The 21442-nt window shown below is 44.6% G+C and overlaps 1 protein-coding gene across 1 annotated transcript; it reads right to left on the bottom strand.

Moving 5' to 3' along the window:
• Nucleotides 1–261: 261 nt before the first annotated feature.
• Nucleotides 262–20249, bottom strand: rab3ab (RAB3A, member RAS oncogene family, b). Its single transcript, XM_029695806.1, has 5 exons — nt 20030–20249; nt 7521–7745; nt 2152–2270; nt 1349–1473; nt 262–889 (listed from the first exon to the last, which is right to left on the bottom strand). The coding sequence occupies exons 2-5, from the start codon at nt 7743–7745 to the stop codon at nt 699–701; spliced, it is 660 nt and encodes a 219-aa protein (XP_029551666.1). The 5' UTR covers nt 20030–20249; the 3' UTR covers nt 262–698.
• Between the last annotated feature and the right edge of the window lie 1193 nt (nt 20250–21442).

The following is a 21442-nucleotide window of genomic DNA, read 5'->3' on the forward strand; positions in this document are numbered from 1 at the left end:
CCGCCCCTTTACGCTGCTGCTACTCCCTGTTATTATCTATGCATATTCACTTTAATAACTCTACCTACATGTACATATTACCTCAATTACCTCGACTAACCGGTGCCCCCGAACATTGACTCTGTACCGGTACTCCCTGTATATAGCCTCGCTACTGTTATTTTACTGCTGCTCTTTAATTATTTGTTACTTTTATTTATTTTCTTTTTAGGTATTTTTTTTTACTGCATTGTTGGTTAAGGGCTTGTAAGTAAGCATTTACTATAAGGTCTACACCCATTTTCAGCGAATGTGACAAATAAAATTTGATCTGATTTAGTTACCACAGCCACAAAGACAAAATTGGCTAATAAAATGTATGATTTAAAAAAATAGTTTTGGGGTCTTCATTTCGGGTTTGGGATAAGCATAGGGTTAGCAGTGTGGTTAAGGTTAGGTTAAAAATAAATCAGATTTTAAGAATTTACATTGTAGAAATAAGTGGGGTTTAGCCATAATTATGACTTTGTGTCTGTGGTAACTAGTGACAACCAGAGTAAAGGGTGCAGAGGGCACAAGAGGATCATGGGAAAAACAGAGTGAACTTCACCCATTCACCCGTATGGAGTGATAGGTTCATTCGGGGGAGAAGGGTGAGTGGGGGTTGTGAGGGTGAGGGGACCTGAGGATGGACTGATGGGGGGGGGGGTCGTTAAGCTTTAGCATGCGCAGTCCTGTTGGGGGGCTGCGGGCTGCTCGGTGAGCTGGGGCCCTTGTTTGGCCCCTGTGATGGCCGGGTCGGCGGCGTCCAAGCTCTCAGACATCTTTTCGCAGATGATGTCCACCAACCGCTCGAAGGTCTGCTTCACATTGATGTTGTCCTTGGCACTGGCCTCAAAGAACTGGAACCCTGTAACATGGTGTCAGAATTTGGATCATCATGTGGTGGAGGTAGTTTGTCAAGGTAGCCTCATGTCTTATGTAATCTTGCCCATTGGCTTCTAAAGCTAATGTCTGGGATTAAGCTAAACAAGCTAAGTTTGTATTGCCATTGTGTCATCCCTGTATGACATTTGGTGTCAGCGGTGAGATCTGTGTTCAACAGACAATTAGGCACAATTATTTATTTTGTTTTCTTATGCCGCTGTTCCGGCATGCACTCTGGATAAAAGCAACTTCTACTAAGCGATTGCAACCAAATTATACATGTTATTGTTTAGCTGACAACTCAGACGATATAATCAAATCATCAGATAAGTAGCAGCATTAACATCACCAGTATCATTGAATGTACCTCATGTAATATCCATACATAGCTAATGTAGTTGTGGTGAGACCTGTGAGTTGGTGTTGTGTGATGTAAACTCACCCAAGTGTTCAGAGAGCTGTCTACCCCGGTCTGCTGCCACCACCCTCTCGTCCTCCATGTCACACTTGTTTCCCACCAGCAGGACCTGCGCGTTGTCCCAAGAGTACGTCTTGATCTGGGTTGACCTGTGGCAGCCATACAAAATGGTTCACTATAAGAAGAACACACACACACACACACACACACACACACACAGAGATCCAGTGGTTTTGAGCAGGTGCGTGAGGGTCAAAGAGACCCGATGAAGACCTCAGGGTCTCAACATTGTTTTTAATAAACGACTATTAAGAGCATAGATCCAGTATGCAGTCTTCTTTTGTTTTCAGCAACCACACAGAAACAGAGATATGGTCCACTGTAGAGCCATAGATAACTTGGGTGACATTTTCACTGCACTGATTCACCTTTCAAGGATTATCCAAAATGAGTTTGGAATACTGCAGCTTGCGATACGTTCATTTTGGGTTATTGTGAGTAATAGTGTTTTTGCATAGGATTGGGACAGTGATTAGGAGTGGAAAATGCCGCTTGGTGTCAACAGGGTCCCTGTTACAATCATGAATCTTAAACTAACTAGAAATATCTATGTGGCTCAAGTTCACTTGTTTTTATTTAGAAAAGGTCAACAAACTGTTGTCACTCCATTGGTCTTTCTGAAGAAAAGGTTGACAAACCAATTGGACCTCCTACAGTCAGGCCTGTACTGTATCAAGGAATACTGATCTATTTTTGTCCACCACTGTTGTAGCCTACTATTCATTTGCCATATGGTCACATGACCACATTCCTACGCAATCACTTACCAGTCCTGCACAGCGTTGAAGGACTCCTCATTGGTGATGTCATACATGAGGATGAAGCCCATGGCTCCGCGGTAGTAAGCGGTGGTGATAGTCCTGTACCTCTCCTGCCCTGCCGTATCCTAGAAACATGACACGCGCACACACACACACACACGCACGCACGCAAGCATGCGCACACACACACAGGTTGCATTACAATGAACACCACAGTTAAATTAACATGCACACCGATCATCTTGCACACCGATAACGACAGAACATTAAAACCCCCCGGTGATATCAAACAGTCTAGCGGCAGACTACTTTTGCTGCCAATTGATGATGATTGCACATCAGTAGCTTTTAGAGACCCTTTCGCATTTCCGCTGTGACTTGCCAAATTTCTATTCCCCTCCTTGGTTGGCGTGTCAGAAGGGGCAGATTGAGTTACGACCTAAGCTCTAATGAATGCTCATGGAATGAATTAGGCCTCCCTGATACCCAATACTACAGCTCTCTGAGCTGTGGCGCAACATCAGCCTCCATCCCCATTACAGATGACAATACTCGGCTGGTTAGGCTGTATGTTAGGTTTAGGCTGCACATTATCTGTTAAAATAGTCACATTTCTGCTTTGTTTATTTCTAGCATGCATAATGAATCGGAATACATGTGTAAATATGTACATTGGGTTAAATACGCACAGTATATTGAGTGAAACTAATGTTTTTATGTTTTAGGTCAGCCGTACTCTATAGGCTGACCCAGCTTCCGGCAGGGCAGGCGGAGGGGCAGGTTCCGAGTCACGAACCAGACCCGGTGCGAACACCGGGGCCTTAATGCGGTGACGGTCTACGCTGGCCTTCTGGCGCAGCATGGCCCGCTGGAGGTGAACATGGGCGGTGTCCCATGTCTCCTCTGCGCGCCTGAACCAGTTGTCCACCGCAGGAGCCTCGGTCTGACTCTGATGCCAAGGCGCTAGAACCGGCTGGTACCCCAGTACGCACTGGAAAGGGGAGAGGTTAGTGGAGGAGTGGCAGAGCGAGTTCTGTGCCATCTCGGCCCAGGGCACGAACGCTGCCCGCTCCCCCGGCCGATCCTGTATACGACCGCAGAAGCCTGCCCACATCCTGGTTCACTCTCTCCACCTGCCCATTACTCTCGGTATGAAACCCAGAGGTAAGGCTGATCGAGACCCCCAGACGTTCCATGAACGCCTTCCAGACCCTCAAAGTGAACTGGGGACCTTGATCAGACACTATATCCTCAGGTACCCCGTAGTGCCGGAAGACGTGCGTAAACAAGGCCTCCGCAGTCTGTAGGGCCATAGGGAGACCGGGCAGAGGGAGGAGACGGCAGGACTTAGAGAACCGATCCACAACGACCAAGATCGTGGTGTTTCCCTGTGAGGGGAGAGGTCGGTAAGAAAATCCACTGACAGGTGCGACCAAGGCCACTGTGGAACGGGTAAGGGGTGTAGCTTCCCTCTGGGCAGGTGCCTAGGAGCCTTACACTGGGCGCACACCAAGCAGGAGGAAACATAAACCCTCACGTCCTTGACTAAGTTAGGCCACCAGTACTTCCCAACCAAACAGCGCACCGTCCGGTCGATCCCAGGATGACCAAAGGAGGGTGACGTGTGGGCCCAATAGATCAACCGGTCACGGACAGCAGACGGAACGTACAGACGCCCAGCGGGACACTGGAGGGGAGCGGGCTCTGCACGTAACGCCTGCTCAATGTCCGCGTCCAGCTCCCACAATACCGGCGCCACCAGGCAGGAGGCCGAGAGTATGGGAGTGGGATCCATGGGCCGCTCCTCTGTGTCATACAGTCTGGACAGTGCGTCTGCCTTCACGTTTTGGGAACCTGGTCTGTAGGAAAGGGAAAAAACAAAACGGGTGAAAAACATGGCCCACCTTGCCTGGCGAGGGTTCAGTCTCCTCGCTGCCCGGATGTACTCCAGATTGCAGTGGTCAGTCCAGATGAGAAAAGGGTGTTTAGCCCCCTCAAGCCAATGTCTCCACACCTTCAGAGCCGTGACGACAGCCAACAGCTCCCGGTCCCCCACGTCATAGTTTCGCTCCGCCAGGCTGAGCTTCTTCGAGAAGAAGGCACAGGGGCGCTCGGTGGCGTGCCCGAGCGCTGAGAGAGAACGGCTCCTATCCCAGCCTTGGACCCTTCCACCTCCACTATGAACACCAAAGAGGGATCTGGATGGGCCAGCACGGGAGCCAAGGTAAACAGAGCCCTCAGGTGACCAAAAGCCCTGTCCGCCTCAGCCGACCACTGCAAACGTACCGGGGCCCCCTTCAGCAGCGAGGTAATGGGAGCCGCTACCTGACCAAAACCCCGGATAAACCTTCGGTAGTAATTGGCAAACGCTAGGAACCGCTGCACTTCCTTTACCGTGGTGGGAGTCGGCCAATTACGCACGGCTGAAATGCGGTCACTCTCCATCTCCACCCCCGAGGTGGAAATGCGGTACCCTAGGAAGGAGACAGACTGCTGGAAGAACAGGCATTTCTCAGCCTTGACTTACAGGCCATGCTACAACAGTCAACCAAGCACCCTGCGCACCAGGGACACATGCTCGGCGCATGTAGCGGAGTATATCAGAATGTCATCAATATACACGACTACACCCTGCCCGTGCAGGTCCCTGAAAATCTCATCTACAAAGGCTTGGAAGACTGATGGAGCATTCCTCAACTCGTACGGCATGACGAGGTACTCATAATGCCCTGAGGTCGTACTGAACGCCGTCTTCCACTCGTCTCCCTCCTGGATACGCACCAGGTTGTAAGCACTCCTGTGATCTAGTTTGGTGAAGAAGCGCGCCCCGTGCATTGACTCAATCGCCGTGGCGATAAGAGGTAGCGGGTAACTGTCCCTCATCCGTGATCTGATTTAGGCCTCGGTCGTCAATACACGGGCACAGACCTCCCTCCTTCTTCACAAAAAAGAAACTCGAGGAGGCGGGTGAAGTGGAGAACCGAATGTACCCCTGATGCAAGGATTCGGAGACATATGTTTCCATAGCTGCCGCCTCCGCCTGTGAGAGGGGATACACGTGACTCCTGGGAAGTGCAGCGTCTACCAGGAGATTTATCGCACAATGAACGGGGAAGGGCACAGCCACGGGAACAATGGGGATCCCTAAACTAAGGGCGAACGATCTGTCTATAAAATTCCCGGCCGCGCCTGGATCGACGAGCGCCTTATGCTGACATACAAAAATATGTGTGCAACAGAGGGCTCTGGGTGAGAAGGGTGCCGGCTCACCTGGGATGACGCCAGAGTGCCCTGCCTGCTGCCTAGATCCCCAGAGGAACCAACCCGGCACCGACCGGCAGTGTGACCTCTGCGGCCACAGATGGTGCACGAGCCGGAAACTCCTCCAGTCTCCCTACGCACAGCACTTCCCGGCTCCATGGGCACCGGAGCGGCGGTGCTGGGGGATGGAACCGACAGAACCCGATCTGGGTGTCCGCGGGTGGCCAGCAGGTTATCCAGCCGAATGGACAGGTCCACCAGCTGGTCAAAGGTGAGGGTGGTGTCCCTGCAGGCCAACTCCCGATGGACGTCCTCACACAAACTGCAGCGATAGTGGTCGATCAGGGCCCTATCGTTCCATCCTGCGCCTACGGCCAGGGTTCGAAAATCCATGGCGAACTCCTGGGCACTCCTCGTCCCCCCGGTGGATGGTCGAAAAAAGCCTCAAAATGGTCCAGCGCCGCATCTCCTGCTCCCCACACGGCGTTGGCCCACTCCATGGCTTTCCCAGAGAGGCACGAGACGAGGGCGGACACCTTCTCACGACCTGAAGGAGCCGGGTGGACGGTTGCCAGGTAGAGGTCGAGCTGCAACAGGAAACCCTGGCAGCGTGCAGCCGTCCCGTCATACTCCTGAGGAAGGTCGAGACGAATCCCACTGGGACCGGGTGCAGGGGGGCGAGTAGTGGAGACCCTGCTTGTGCTGGTGGAGGCACTGGAGGAACTCCCTGTCTCTCCCAGCAGTCCATAGTTTGGACAACGCGGTCCATGGCGGCGCCAAGATGGTGGAGCATCGCCGCATACTCCCGGACGCGCTCCTCCACCCCTATTCCAGGGGCACCTGCTCCTGCTGACTCCGTATGTTCGGGTGTGGGATTCTGTAGCGGGGTGCGTAATTGGCGGCAGAGAAGTCAGGCGCAGGAGAGCAGAACTGGGTAATAACCGGAGATTTATTAAGCAAAACCAACGGCATCCAGAACAAACAAGATAAATGCGCACAAAGAATAACCCGTCGTGCGCTCACGGGGAACGTGCACAAGCACTACAAATAAACAATCCCACACAAAGACATGGGGGGGGAACAGAGGGTTAAATACACAACAAGTAATTGAGGGAATTGAAACCAGGTGTGAGGAAAAACAAGACAAAACACATGAAAAATTAAAAGTGGATCGATGATGGCTAGAAGACCGGCGACGCCGACCGCCGCGCGCAGCCCGAACAAGGAGAGGACCCGACTTCGGAGGAAGTCGTGACAATAGCACTGTTTGATGTACAGTAGAGACTGTTCATGTTGGCGTAAATTCAAACTCTACTGTACTGTACATGCCCACAATGATGTACTCCAACACATACACTGAATGCACACAACATTAGGAACATTTTCCCAATATTGAGTAGGCCAGCATTTCACAGGGATACTGGCCCATGTTGAAATGCTGGCCTATGTTGACTCCAATGCTTCCCACATTTGTGTCAAGTTGGCTGGATGTCCTTTGGGTGGCGGACCATTCTTAATACACACGGGAAACTGTTGAGCGTGAAAAAGCCAGCAGCATTGCAGTTCTTGACACACTCATTGGATTTAACACGTGACATTAATAAGGGATCATAGCTTTCACCTGGTCAGTCTGTGTCATGGAAAGAGCAGGTGTTCTTAATATTTTGTCCAAGGTAGAGTAAGCGATCATAGCAATGATGTATTTCATCCTCATGCCTCTCGGAATGTACTATATTCAAGCTCTGTGGAACTGGAACTATGCCTTTTATTACACCTAGAGCAGTGATGGGCAACTCCAGTCCTCGGTGGCCGGAGTGGTGTCACACTTTTCCCCCATCCCTAGAGATACACAGCTGATTAAACTAATTGCGTTCTAAACTGAAGATCATGATTAGTTGACTATTGGAGTCAGGTGTGTTAGCTGGGGCTGGGGCAAAAGTGTTACACTAAACAGGCCCTCAAGGAATGGAGTTGCCCATCCCTGACCTAGGGGTATAATTACCAGGTGAGCCTTACCATGGTTTTGGTAATGGTTACCAAAAGTGTCGTTTTTGGCAGGGGTCTTGTTACACGGACATATCAACCATATGAAAGAAGCCATCTCCAAATCTCACCCAGATCTGTAGCTTGATCCTCTTGTCGTTCCTGTAGATCGTCTTCACCTTGAAATCGATACCCACCGTGCTGACGAAGGCCGGCGTGAAGGAGTCGTCAGCGTAGCGGAACAGAAAGCTGGTCTTGCCTACGCTGCTGTTTCCAATGATGAGGATCTTGAACATGTAGTCAAAGTTCTGGTCTGAGGACTCCTTCTGTCCATAGGTAGCTGTAGCTGAAGCCATCTGAAAAAGTAGAGAGAGTTTGTCAAATGACTGAAATTATCCCTTGTAATTGGAAATATCATGGAAACAGTTCCGATACTGATTCTTGGGGGATCACAGAGCAGTACTATTATTACATTGTGTTTCTATCAGTGGAGGCTGCTGAGGGGAAAATGGCTCATTATAATGGTCAGAACGGCGCAAATGGAATGGCATCATACACTTGGAAACCATGTGTTTGTATTTGATACCATTCCACTGATTCCACTCCAGTCATTACCACGAGCCTGTTCTCCACAATTAAGGTGCCACCATCCTTTGGTTTCTATAAATGGCCGCTGACACATCAAAAAGGCCTACTTCAAAAGTTAAAACCTAGGATAAGCAGTGAAGGCCATGTTAGAAGTACAGATGAAATGATACAGAATGCCAAATATCCACCCAATTGATTTAGCACCATCAAGGCCTGCTTAAGCCCTTGCCAAACACAACTAGCATTAGTGGGAGAAGTACCTAATCATCATACTTCAGTAAAAGTAAAGGTATATTAATAGAAAAAGACTCAAGTAAAAGTGAAAGTCACCCAGTAAAATACTACTTGAGTAAAAGTCTAAAAGTATTTGGTTTAAATATACTTAAGTATCAAAAGTAAATGTAATTATTAAAATATTCTTAAAGTAAAGTAAATGTATAAATCATTTAAAATTCCTTATATTAAGCAAACCAGACGGCACATTTTTTTTACTGGGCACACACCAACACTTTACAAACTAAGCATTTGTGTTTCATGAGTCTGCCTGATCAGAGGCAGTAGGGATGACCAGGGATGATCTCTTGATTGGTGCGTGAGTTTATCAATTTTACTGTCCTGCTAAGCATTCAAAATGTAACGAGTACTTTTGGGTGTCAGAGAATACGTATGGAGTAAAAAATACGTAATTTTCTTTAGGAATGTAGTGAAGTAAAAGTTGTCAAAAATATAAATAGTAAATTAAAGTCCAGATACCCCAAAAAACGACTTATGTAGTACTTGAAAGTATTTTTTACTTAAGTACTTTACAACACTGACAACTAGTACAAAAAAGGTAGCAACCTCATCCATCACCAAGTGCAATTCATCAGTGTTCACCAAGAAGGAGTGGTATTAATCGATGAGAAACTAAACTCCGGAACATCGATAAACCAAAGGCACAAGAAGACTGTATTGCATCAAGAACCATTTCATCAGTTCCCATCAAATCAAATGTTATTTGTCACATGCTTCGTAAACAACAGGTGTAGACTAACTAACTTACTTACGGGGCCTTCCCAACAATGCAGAGAGAAAAAAAATGGTCTAATAATAGCACAAGGAATAAATACACAATGAGTAACGATAACTTGGCTATATACACAGCATACCAGTACCGAGCTGATGTACAGGCATATGAGGTAATTGAGGTAGATATTAGAGGTCGACCGATTAATCGGAATGGACGATTAATTAGGGCCGATTTCAAGTTTTCATAACAATCGGAAATCGGTATTTTTGGATGCCGATTTGGCCGATTTAAAAAAATATATATATATATTTTTTTAGACCTTTATTTAACTAGGCAAGTCAGTTAAGAACACATTCTTATTTTCAATGACGGCTTAGGAACGGTGGGTTAACTGCCTTGTTCAGGGGCAGAACGACAGATTTTTACCATGTCAGCTCGGGGATTCAATCTTGCAACCTTACGGTAGTCCAACGCTCTAACCACCTCCTTTACATTGCACTCCACGAGGAGCCTGCCTGTTACGCGAATGCAGTAAGAAGCCAAGGTAAGTTGCTAGCTAGCATTAAACTTATCTTATAAAAAACAATCAATCAATCATAATCACTAGTTAACTACACATGGTTGATGATATTACTAGTTTATCTACCCTGTCCTGCGTTGCATATAATCGCTTAGGTACACGTTGCTCCAACCATAAACATCAATGCCTTTCTTAAAATCAATACACAAGTATATATTTTTAATCCTGCATATTTAGTTAATATTGCCTGCTAACATGAATTTATTTTAACTAGGGAAAATGTGTCACTTCTCTTGCAACAGAGTTAAGGTATATGCAGCAGTTTGGGCCGCCTGGCTCGTTGCGAACCGTGAAGACTATTTCTTCCTAACAAAGACAGCCGACTTCGCCAAACGGGGGATGATTTAACAAAAGCGCATTTGCGAAAAAAGCACAATCGTTGCACGACTGTACCTAACCATAAACATCAATGCCTTTCTTAAAATCAATACACAAGTATATATTTTTAAACCTGCATATTTAGCTAAAAGAAATCCAGGTTAGCAGGCAATATTAACCAGGTGAAATTGTGTCATTTCTCTTGCGTTCATTGCACGCAGAGTCAGGGTATATGCAACAGTTTGGGCTGCCTGGCTCGTTGCAAAATAATTTGCCAGAATTTTACGTAATTATGACATAACATTGAAGGTTGTGCAATGTAACAGGAATATTTAGACTTAGGGATGCCACCCGTTAGATAAAATACGGAACGGTTCCGTATTTCACTGAAAGGAAAAACGTTTTGTTTTCGAGATGATAGTTTCCGGATTCGACCATATTAATGACCAAAGGCTCCTATTTCTGTGTAGTATTATGTTATAATAAAGTCTATGATTTGATAGAGCAGTCTGACTGAGTGGTGGTAGGCAGCAGCAGGCTCGTAAGCATTCATTCAAACAGCACTTTCGTGCATTTTGCCAGCAGCTCTTCGCTGTGCTTCAAGCATTGCGCTGTTTATGACTTCAAGCCTATCAACTCCCAAGATTAGGCTGGTGTAAGCGATGTGAAATGGCTAGCTAGTTAGGTGGGTGCGCGCTAATAGCGTTTCAAACGTCACTCGCTCTGAGACTTGGAGTAGTTGTTCCCCTTCCTCTGCATGGGTAACGCTGCTTCGAGGGTGGCTGTTGTCGATGTGTTCCTGGTTCGAGCCCAGGTAGGAGCGAGGAGAGGGACGGAAGCTATACTGTTACACTGGCAATTCTAAAGTGCCTATAAGAACATCCAATAGTCAAAGGTATATGAAATACAAATCGTATAGAGAGAAATAGTCCTATAATTCCTATAATAACTACAACCTAAAACTTCTTACCTGGGAATATTGAAGACTCATGTTAAAAGGAACCACCAGCTTTCATATGTTCTCATGTTCTGAGCAAGGAACTTAAACGTTAGCTTTCTTACATGGCACATAATGCACTTTTACTTTCTTCTCTAACACTTTGTTTTTGCATTATTTAAACCAAATTGAACATGTTTCATTATTTATTTGAGGCTAAATTGATTTTATTGATGTATTATATTAAGTTAAAATAAGTGTTCATTCAGTATTGTTGTAATTGTCATTATTACAAATAAAAAAAAAAAAAATCAGCCGATTAATCAGTATCGGGGTTTTTGGTCCTCCAATAATCGGTATCGGCGTTGAAAAATCATAATCGGGCGACCTCTAGTAGATATGTACACATAGGTAGGGATAAAGGGACTCAGCAAAAGGCAGAGATAATAAACAGTAACAGCAGCGTATGTGATTAGTCAAAAGAGTTAGTGCAAAAAGGCTCAATGCAGCAATTCCGGGTAGCTATCAGTTAACTATTTAACAAACTATTTAGCAGTATTATAGCTTGGGGGTAGAAGCTGTTCAGGGTTTTGTTTGTTCTAGACTTTGTGCATCAGTACTGCTTGCTGTGCGGTAGCAGAGAGAACAGTCTATGACTTGGGTGGCTGGAGTCTTTGACAATTTTTAGAACTTTCCTCTGATACTGCATGGTATAGAGGTCCTGGATGGCAGGGAGCTAGGCCCCAGTGATGTACCGGCCAGTACGCAAAACCCTCTGTAGCGCCTTGAGGTCGGACGCCATGCAGTTGCCATACCAAGCGATGATACAGCCAGTCAAGATGCTCTCAATAGTGCAGCTGTATAATTTTTTGAGGTTCTGAGGGCCCATGTTGAATCTTTTCAGCCAACTGAGGGGAAAGAGGTGTTGTCGTGCCCTCTTCACGATTGTGTTGATGTGTGTGGACCATGATAGTTCCTTAGTGATGTGGACACAGAGGAACTTCAACCTCTCGACCTGCTCCACAACAGCCCCGTCGATATGGATGACGGCATGCTCAGCTCTCCTTTTCCTGTAGTCCACGATCAGCTCCTTTGTCTTGCTGAAGTTGAGGGAGAGGTTGTTGTCCTAGCAGCACACTGCCAAGTCTCTGACCACCTCCCCATAGGCTGTCTCATCATTGTCGGTGGTAGGTCATGTTGTCTACAAACTTAATGATGGTGTTGGAGTCATGCAGTTGTGGGTGAACAGGGAGTACAGGAGGGGACTAAGCACGCACCCCTGAGGCGCCCACATGTTGAGGGTCAGCGTGGCGGTTGTGTTGTTACCTACCCTTTCCACCTGGGTGCGGAGCATCAGGAAGTCCAGGATCCAGTTGCAGAGGGAGGTGTTTAATCCCAGGGTCCTTAGCTTAGTGATGAGTTTGGAGGGCACTTAGCTTAGTGATGAGTTTGCAGGGCACAATGGTGTTGAGCACTGAGCTGTAGTCAATGAACAGCACTCTAACGTAGGTGTTCCTTTTGTCTTGGTGGTAAAGGGAAATGTGGTGTGGAATAGAGATTGCATCATCTGTGGATCTGTTGGGGTGGTATGCGAATTGGAATGGATCCAGGGTGTCTGGGATGATGGTGTTGATGTGAGCCTTTCAAAGCATTTCATGGCTACAGATGTGAGTGCTGCGGGGCTATATTAATTTAGACAGGTTACCTTGGTGTTCTTGGGCACAGGGACTATGGTCGTCTGCTTGAAACATATAGGTATTACAGACTGGGTCAGGGAGACATTGAAAATGTCAGTGAAGACACTTGCCAGATGGTCAGCGCATGCTCGGAGTGCGCGTCCTGGTAATCCGTCTGGCCCTGCGGCCTTGTGAATGTTAACCTGTTTAAAGGTCTTACTCACATTGGCTGCGGAGAGCGTAGTCACACAGTCATCCAGAAAAGCTGGTGCTCTCATACATAGTTCAGTGTAGCTAGCCTCGATGCGTGCATACAAGGTATTTAGCTCGTCTGGTTGGCTCACGTCACTGAACAGCTTGTAGCTGGGTTTCTCTTTGTAATCTGTGATAGTTTGCAGGCTCTGCCACATCCGAGGTGCGTCAGAGCTGGTGTAGTAGAATCACATCTTGTTCCTGTATTTACGCTTTGCCTGTTTGATGGTTTGTCGGAGGGCGTAGTGGAATTTCTTATGAGCGTCCGGATTAGCGTCCTGCTCCTTGAAAGCGGCAGCGCTAGCCTTTAGCTCAGTGCAGATGTTGTCTATAATCCATGGCTTCTGGTTGGGACATGTACGTACGTAGGTCACTGTGGGGACAATGTCGTTGATGCATTTATTAATGAAGCCAGTGACTGATGTGGTAAACTCCTCAATGCCATCGGATGAATCCCGGAACATATTCCAGTCTGTGCTAGCAAAACAGCCCTGTAGCGTTATTCCGCTTTATCGGACCACTTCCGTATTGAGCCCGTCACTGGTACTTCCTGTTTTTTCTTGTAAGCAGGAATCAGGAGGATAGAGTTATGGTCAGATTTGCCAAATGGAGGGCGAGGGAGAGCTTTGTATGAGTCTTTGTGTGTGGAGTGAAGGTGATCTAGAGTTTTACCCCTCTAGTTGCACAGGTGATGTACTGGTAGAAACAGATTTCAGTTTTCCTGCATTAAAGTCACTGGTCACTAGGAGCGCCGCCTCTGGGTGAGCATTTTCTTGTTTGCTTATGGCCCTATACAGTTTGTGCCAGCATCGGTTCAATGTGACAACAAGATATTCCTTGGCGAGGAAATAGTCCACTGACGATTCTCTGGCACCTGACAGGAATCAAAGCTTTTTACACAAAGTGGAACATTCAGAACTCCCTGATACTTACAACACCTATTTAATGATGGGTTGCTGGTTTTCCATACCAATCATTCTGTCTCTCAAAAGATGTGAGCCATTGTCTATAATTTAGTCAGCTCTCAACAGTGCATTCTAGAAAGATAGAGAAGCCTGTGCCACATGCAACAAAAATGACTTCAAATGAATGTGACTGTGCAGACGGCTTGACTGACAGGTCACTCGTCCTCTCAGGACATCTTCCCCTGTGGTAGAACAGTAGTGGGACTGTGATTGGTCATATCTGAGCAGAAGGTTACTCTGTAAGAACTTTTGGCGGGGTCACTTCTAATCTTTAGGGCAGCCCATCTGGAGTCGAGGTCCCTAAGGCTCTGTCTATATTTGAACTGCTATCTCTACTTGGCTGCTGCATTGGAACACTAAAACTCCCTGAGATAACGTGTAAACAAGACATGCCCAGTATAATAGCTGCTCCGACAGATCGGTTTACAGAAAACACAGGGATGCTCTCTTTAATTATGGAACATGTTATTTTTCATGAGTCATGATTCTATTTTTTACACAAGAACCCTGAGCTGCTGGTAATAGTACTCGATTTGGATCTAAGTACCTAATACGGACTTGGCATTCATCATACTTGTCATGCGTTGAATTTGATACAAGTTACAGGGAAACAGGCAAAGGACAAGAAGAACGTCCTGCATATTCTTATTCCCTGTTTCGCTGTATCAGGGCGAGCACACTGCACATTTTTAACCTTAGTGCACCTGTCCCAATAATGTCATTAAAACAAAAAGGCAAAAATACTCTTGTTTTGAAGATCTACTGAGGCACTGTTCATATTCAACAAGGGTCTCATGGAAAACGAATTCAGCTTTTCAACACAGGACTCTTGTAATGAAAAAGGAAGGAAGCACAAATAAGGTCAATAGCAAAAGCATGCCAGGAATTTATATGCAACCTGATCAATACTGCAACACAAAATACATTCTAAATAAGTATTGATAAATAAACTGACAAAATGGACAATCCAACCTTCAGTATAATACATCACAAATGGCCGGAACCTGACAGGTTCTGGTTTAAATGTAATCCCTGACAGGTTCTGGTTTAAATGTAATCCCTGACAGGTTCTGGTTGAAATGTAATCCCTGACAGGTTCTGGTTTAAATGTAATCCCTGACAGGTTCTGGTTTAAATGTAATCCCTGACAGGTTCTGGTTGAAATGTAATCCCTGACAGGTTCTGGTTCAAGTGTAATCCCTGACAGGTTCTGGTTGAAATGTAATCCCTGACAGGTTCTGGTTGAAATGTAATCCCTGACAGGTTCTGGTTGAAATGTAATCCCTGACAGGTTCTGGTTTAAATGTAATCCCTGACAGGTTCTGGTTTAAGTGTAATCCCTGACAGGTTCTGGTTGAAATGTAATCCCTGACAGGTTCTGGTTTAAGTGTAATCCCTGACAGGTTCTGGTTTAAGTGTAATCCCTGACAGGTTCTGGTTTTAGTGTAATCCCTGACAGGTTCTGGTTTAAGTGTAATCCCTGACAGGTTCTGGTTGAAGTGTAATCCCTGACAGGTTCTGGTTGAAGTGTAATCCCTGACAGGTTCTGGTTTAAGTGTAATCCCTGACAGGTTCTGGTTGAAATGTCAGTAAAATTCAGTCTGCTAACATTTTAGTCATTTAGCAGACGCTCATATCCAGAGCGATTTACACGTGCAATTAAGGTTAAGTGCCTTGCTCAAGGGCATATCGACAGATTTTTCACCTAGTCGGTTTAGGGATTAGGACCAGCAACCTTTCGGTTACTGGCCCAACGCTCTTAGGCTACCTGCTTAAAGTCGTGATGACTAAGATTTCTCTAAGCTTCTCTGATGATAGATGGCTGTGTGCCTCTGCCTTACTTGAAGTCCAGTGTTACTTTATATACAAATACTGTTTGTCTCAAAGAACACTTTTAGCTTTGAACACTTTGGTTATGAGTGAAACAAGCTTGCGTTTGGACTTGTAGACTGAACACTAGTGTCCCAACATTCAAGCCATGTGGTTTTTACTTTTATTTCTGAGAAACATGATTTGAATGACAGGATGATAGGCCTAGACCTACCAGTAGGCCATCATTTCTCAATCTTACAAAGGCCTTATTGGAGGTGTGTAAACCCAATCATCGTTATTGAAGCCTCCCTTTCAAGAGATTGAGCAATTAGTCTAAATGTAATTAACAAATGCTTTCTAATCAACTATTGACTGAAATATGCTTCTTGCAATGTCATGCCAGGACTTAATGTTCCCTAGACTCCCTATGCCTTTCTAAGGACACAAGTCTGGCTGGCCAGGAGAACTAATCACACAACTTGGACACAAAAAGACGACATTCATCATGATGATCGTACTGTACTGTATGTTAGATGAGATGCAGATTCAAAATAACTCCAACCAACACCATTAACCATATACTTTTCAACCTCTACCAACTGAGGACAGGAAGAGGAGTAGCTGTCCGACCAAAGACCATGATGTTTGTTCCTGCATGGTTTGTTCCCTTGTCTTTGAGAACACAGAGCGACCCGTGTCCGGCGGGAAGAGGAGTATCTGTGGCATCAACTTGTGTCACTTGTCTTATCAGCCTAAAGAGATTGACAACATAACAACAGATGTGTACAACTGGGATGATGCTCTGTGGCTACTCTGTGCTGTACTCCACTCAATATTTATTTTAGTTTGAACTACATTGCTTGTAATGACTATACGCTGTCTTCTTATAATATGTACCATATTATATTTTTTCATTTTTGTATATGCGAGTTAAATTGTTTTTTGTCCTCTAAATTTGGTATTCCATTAAACACTACAATGAATGTTAATGTTTGTCTCTGTCTTTTCGTATTGGAAAATAATAAACAGATTATAAAAAATAGAAAAACAGTTGTGTAATGTCAGCCGGGCCTAGACTGTGTCGGTGCACTATGAGTCAAACACTATTGATTAGTCTTTTGGATAGGTTCCCGGTGGCAGCTCGTTAATCCCATTTTATTCCCGGATGATCCTAGAAAACCTGAGAGTCAGACCTGGGCCTGTATTCATATAGCGTCTAAGAGTAGGTGTGCTGATCTATGATCAGGTCCTCCTTGTCCATGTAATCTTATTCATTACTCTTACTCTGAGACTCTTTATGAATACAGGCCCTGATCCAAAAACCTTGAGATTAGGCAAGCTAATGAGAAAGGCAGCTGCAGTTTACCTCAGCTTAATCTGGCCCAAATTAAACAAAACAACATTTTTGTGAAAGAAAATTGGGCAGCGCTATACATTACATGGGCATTATTCCAGGGTAACTATAAGGGAATAACTTCCGTGAGTTAGTCAAGTTAAGTACAGGCTGTTAGCACTTATTTTCTTACATTAAAATAAAGCACCTAGCGTGTAAAAATCATCTATCCTCAGTTGCAACACTCACCACCGAGTTCCACACTGCCTCTGGAAGCAAAGGAAATGGGTTCCCATGGCTGAACAGCCGCACACACGCCTAAGATCACCATGCGCAATGCCAAGCGTCGGCTGGAGTGGTGTAAAACTCGCCACCATTGGACTCTGGATTAGTGGAAACGGGTTCTCTGGAGTGATGAATCACACTTCACCATCTGGCAGTCCAATGGACAAATCTAGGTCTGGTAGGTGCCAGGAAAACGCTACCTGCCCGAATGCATAGTGCCAACTGTAAAGTTTGGTGGAGGAAGAACAATGGTCTGGGGCTGTTTTTCATGGTTCAAACTAGGCCCCTTAGTTACAGTGAAGGGAAATCTTAATGCTACAGCATACAATGACATTCTAGACGATTCTGTGCTTCCAACTTTTTGGCAATAGTTTGGGGAAGGCCCTTTCCTGTTTCAGCATGACAATGCCCCTGTGCACAAAGCAAGGTCCATACAGAAATACTTTGTCGAGATCGTGTGTAAGAACTTGACTAGCCTGCACAGAGCCCTGACATCAACCCCATCGAACACCTTTGGAATGGATTGGAACGCCTACTGCGAGCTAAGCTTAATTGCCCTACATCAGTGCCCGCCCTCAATAATGCTCTTGTGGCTGAATGGAAGCGAGTGTCCGCAGCAATGTTCCAACATCTAGTGGAAAGCCGTCCCAGAAGAGTGGAGGCTGTTATAGCAGCATATTAATGGCCATGATTTTGGAATGAGATGTTTGACGAGTAGGTGTACACATACTTCTGGTCATGTAGTGTTTATATAAAAAATGTGGTTCTGATATGAGGCCTATGTAATGTGAGGCAATAAATAATCAACTTAAATGTTAGGACTTTAGAATGTCCATAATACTTTTATAACCCGTCTACTAAAAACACTTAATCTATTGAAGTGAGATACTTTAATTGATTTTCCCAGCTAGGCAGCCTGAAAAAGAAGCCATTGTGCTTAAGCGACATTAAACATTTATTTTCCAAACCTATATCATACCCCAGGTGACCCAATTTCACGAGAGCTATAAAGAGTTGCTTGGTTGATCTAATTGGTAACACACTGTAGCTATCCTCCTAATTTGCAGGTGGTCTGCAAATTGTTCTACATTTAAATCACCAAGATAATGCGAATGGTGGTCCTCCGGGCGGAAAGGGTTGGGAACCACTGCTCTACAGTCAACATTTTGCTCAAACTAAAAAACAGACACACACAGCAGACATTTCCAAGCCAACTCCCTGCATTCTGCTTCAAGGATGTGTTGAATTAACGTAACAAAAAGTGATGCTTCATTACTTGGGTATTGGAAAACGAACCATAAGAGGGAAATAAACGTTAAATTGACAGTGGACTGAATTGGACTGAATCAAATCCCATGATAATTCATAGTGAGACACAAACCAGGGTACCAAAACATCCTGATAGAAGATTATCTAAGATGGCATTTTCCCCCATCCAATCACATTTCCCCTTTTCTAAGAAGAAAATGAGCTAAATATAGCATACGCTCCCTCTTTTTGGAGCAGAAGATATTATGAACCTGCCAGAATCACAATGTAAGCCTGCAATTAAGAGAGTGGAGCTGGGAGTTGTTTTTCTTTTCATGGGATGGGAGGAAACAAAAATGGATGCAGTGTAATCTAATGGATATTGTAGGACAGGCAATTGTGGCCACTATTAAAACATTAAACATTGAAGATTCCTTAAGACTTTTTCTGGGATGCCTTTCCCACAGAGAGTCCAGCAATAACATTGGAGTATAATCTATTTAAAGTATATTTAAGGTAAATGCTCACACCAATTTAGACATGCCTGTATATAATATTGCCACGTGACTCAATAAATCATATTTGCAATAATATAGCCCTCCTGAAACATTGAATAGGCCAGCCACATCATATCTGTCATACAATCTGTATAGTAGGCCTAGTAGCCTAAATGCTCACAGTTTTCTTATCATATAGTGTAGTATATCTACTTTCTGGCATTCAATTTAGGATTATTTCAAATGGTCCCAATCTAACATGCAAAATGCTCAAGTAGCCTGTTTTAAATCAGTATTTATCAGTTCTGTCAAATTTAACATAGCCTACAGTCCTATGTTGACAATTCATATAACATTTAGATTTTTTTTATATATTACATCATCATCATCCGAAAGCTCAACAACGGTGACTTGGGTGAGTGAGCTGTCTGTCCTGAGATAACATTCAAAAGGTAACTGACAAAGAGGCCCCCACCGCTGCTTGCTGATGTGGTCTCATTCCTCATTCACACACACAGCATTATGATTCTCTCTATAGGTTTTGTGCTGTCAAAGCCGTGGTTATATGAAGACATCAAGGATTTAAATAGCCTACAGAAAGAACACTGTAATGCCATTCAGCCTGTACGATCAAAGACGACCATGTTCGTTCCTGCATGGTTCGTTCCCTTTCTGAGCACAGAGCGACCCGTGTCCTACCTATCTACAGCGCATTGGATTTTCCATATGGCATGTTTGACATCAATTCACGTAAATTATACATTGTTTCCTTGATGTAAGAATTCTCTCGCACTACAAATTAAGGATACAGATACAATACCGAGAACCAGACATGCTACTGTAACCGCTGGGCTATTTTAGGAATTTCGACGGGTCGTCTTGTCCTACGGATGCTTTTATTTTTCTAGGTTGAAGTGTCATGCATTACGGCATAATTGTAAGCAACCCATATGGAATATTATATTTCTATGCTACTGCAATTACATTTCTCTCTAAAGCAAGAATATTATGTAAAATTAAGGATATTGTTCCTCCTTTATTCTATTTTGTCAGCTATTTCCACATGAAATCCTTAACACAAGTCACTCTACACCAGGTATGATGATATAATGTTAACGGAGAATAACATAATTTCCTTACCTTTAAATATTTATTTTAGACTCTTATTATACCAATGCACCACCGAGTCTAGCACCTGCAGAAACACCGACGTTATATGACTGACTGACAGTTGACGACTGAGGTGGGCCGGACCTCAATTTTGGTGTGGGTTGATTGATATTTCAAGCCACTAATCCTGGACCACGTTCACCGAAACGTCCTAAAATATTGAAGATACGTTATACCCAGACCTATTTATTATTTATCCTCCTAGCTTGAACTTCTCTATAATTTATTTCAAAAGAGTGTCAGGAAATCATCAATCGAATGACTTTACATAGCCATGATCTTCAACAACGGCAGTTGATAATAACGAAAGCGTTTTATTATCTCTTTCAATTTATTTGAATAACGATGTCTCTGGTGTAAATAACTTTAGGTGTCGGTTGGGACTTATTATTACTTATTATGTATTTGGATCATGTAGAGTCTACCACAGATTGCAATAATTGATTGTAGCCTACACTGTTTATTGTGTTGTAATGGATATGGATTGGATAGGGCTGCAGGTAGCGTAGTGGTTAAGAGCATTAGGCCAGTAACTGAAAGGTCGCTGGTTTGAATCCCTGAGCCAACTTAGTGAAAAATCTGTTGATATGCACTTGAACAAGGCACTTAACCCTAATTGCTGCTGTAAATTCCTCTGGATAAGAGTGTCTACTAAAATGTAAAACGTATAATTATTCTGAGCAGTGATGAGGAGAGAAACCAGTGGTGCAGTATCTCTGATTCCATATCTCTTCTGAACAATGATAGCAGGGATTTGATTTGGGACTGGGAGAGTGTCTTCCTCTCTGAATGGATGAGGAGCAGAGTGAAGGACAGCTGTGGCTTTGCAAACCCAATCTGGGAACAAATTGGCAAGGTAATTGCTGAATTGTAGATATGTTTGACCCCAAACCCTTCCAGCCTGTGGTTAAACCATTGGATTAAACCCAAGGATGGTAGGTAATGGATTCATTTGCTTTACTACATTGCAGAATGTTACCCTTTACTATTACACTAGGGCTCACGTCAAATAGAAACCAATAGAATAGGTTCATTCGATTTTCTCTTGTGATCCCATTTTTCAATACGATATCCCATAAGGAGATATCCCATACGGAGACCGAAAGGGCCTGTTACTTTTCAGACATGATTGATTACCTCACTGGTGACAGCCCCTGGCAGCCACAGCCTAGAGTAGAGGTCCCAATAGAATAGTTGATTTGTAGCTTCCCATGGTGACATATCGGAGAACACTCTATGCCCACTATCATAGAGGTCCAGGAGCAGTCTGGCTCTTCTGCCATCTGTATAAAACTCTTCGGAGAGACAGAACATGGCCTTTGACAGTTACATTTTTTTTTTGCCACATGATGCTACACTTAATTTAACACCACAAAACATTCA

Source organism: Salmo trutta, chromosome 17 (genome assembly GCF_901001165.1).
Source record: "Salmo trutta chromosome 17, fSalTru1.1, whole genome shotgun sequence".
Classification (NCBI taxonomy): domain Eukaryota; kingdom Metazoa; phylum Chordata; class Actinopteri; order Salmoniformes; family Salmonidae; genus Salmo; species Salmo trutta.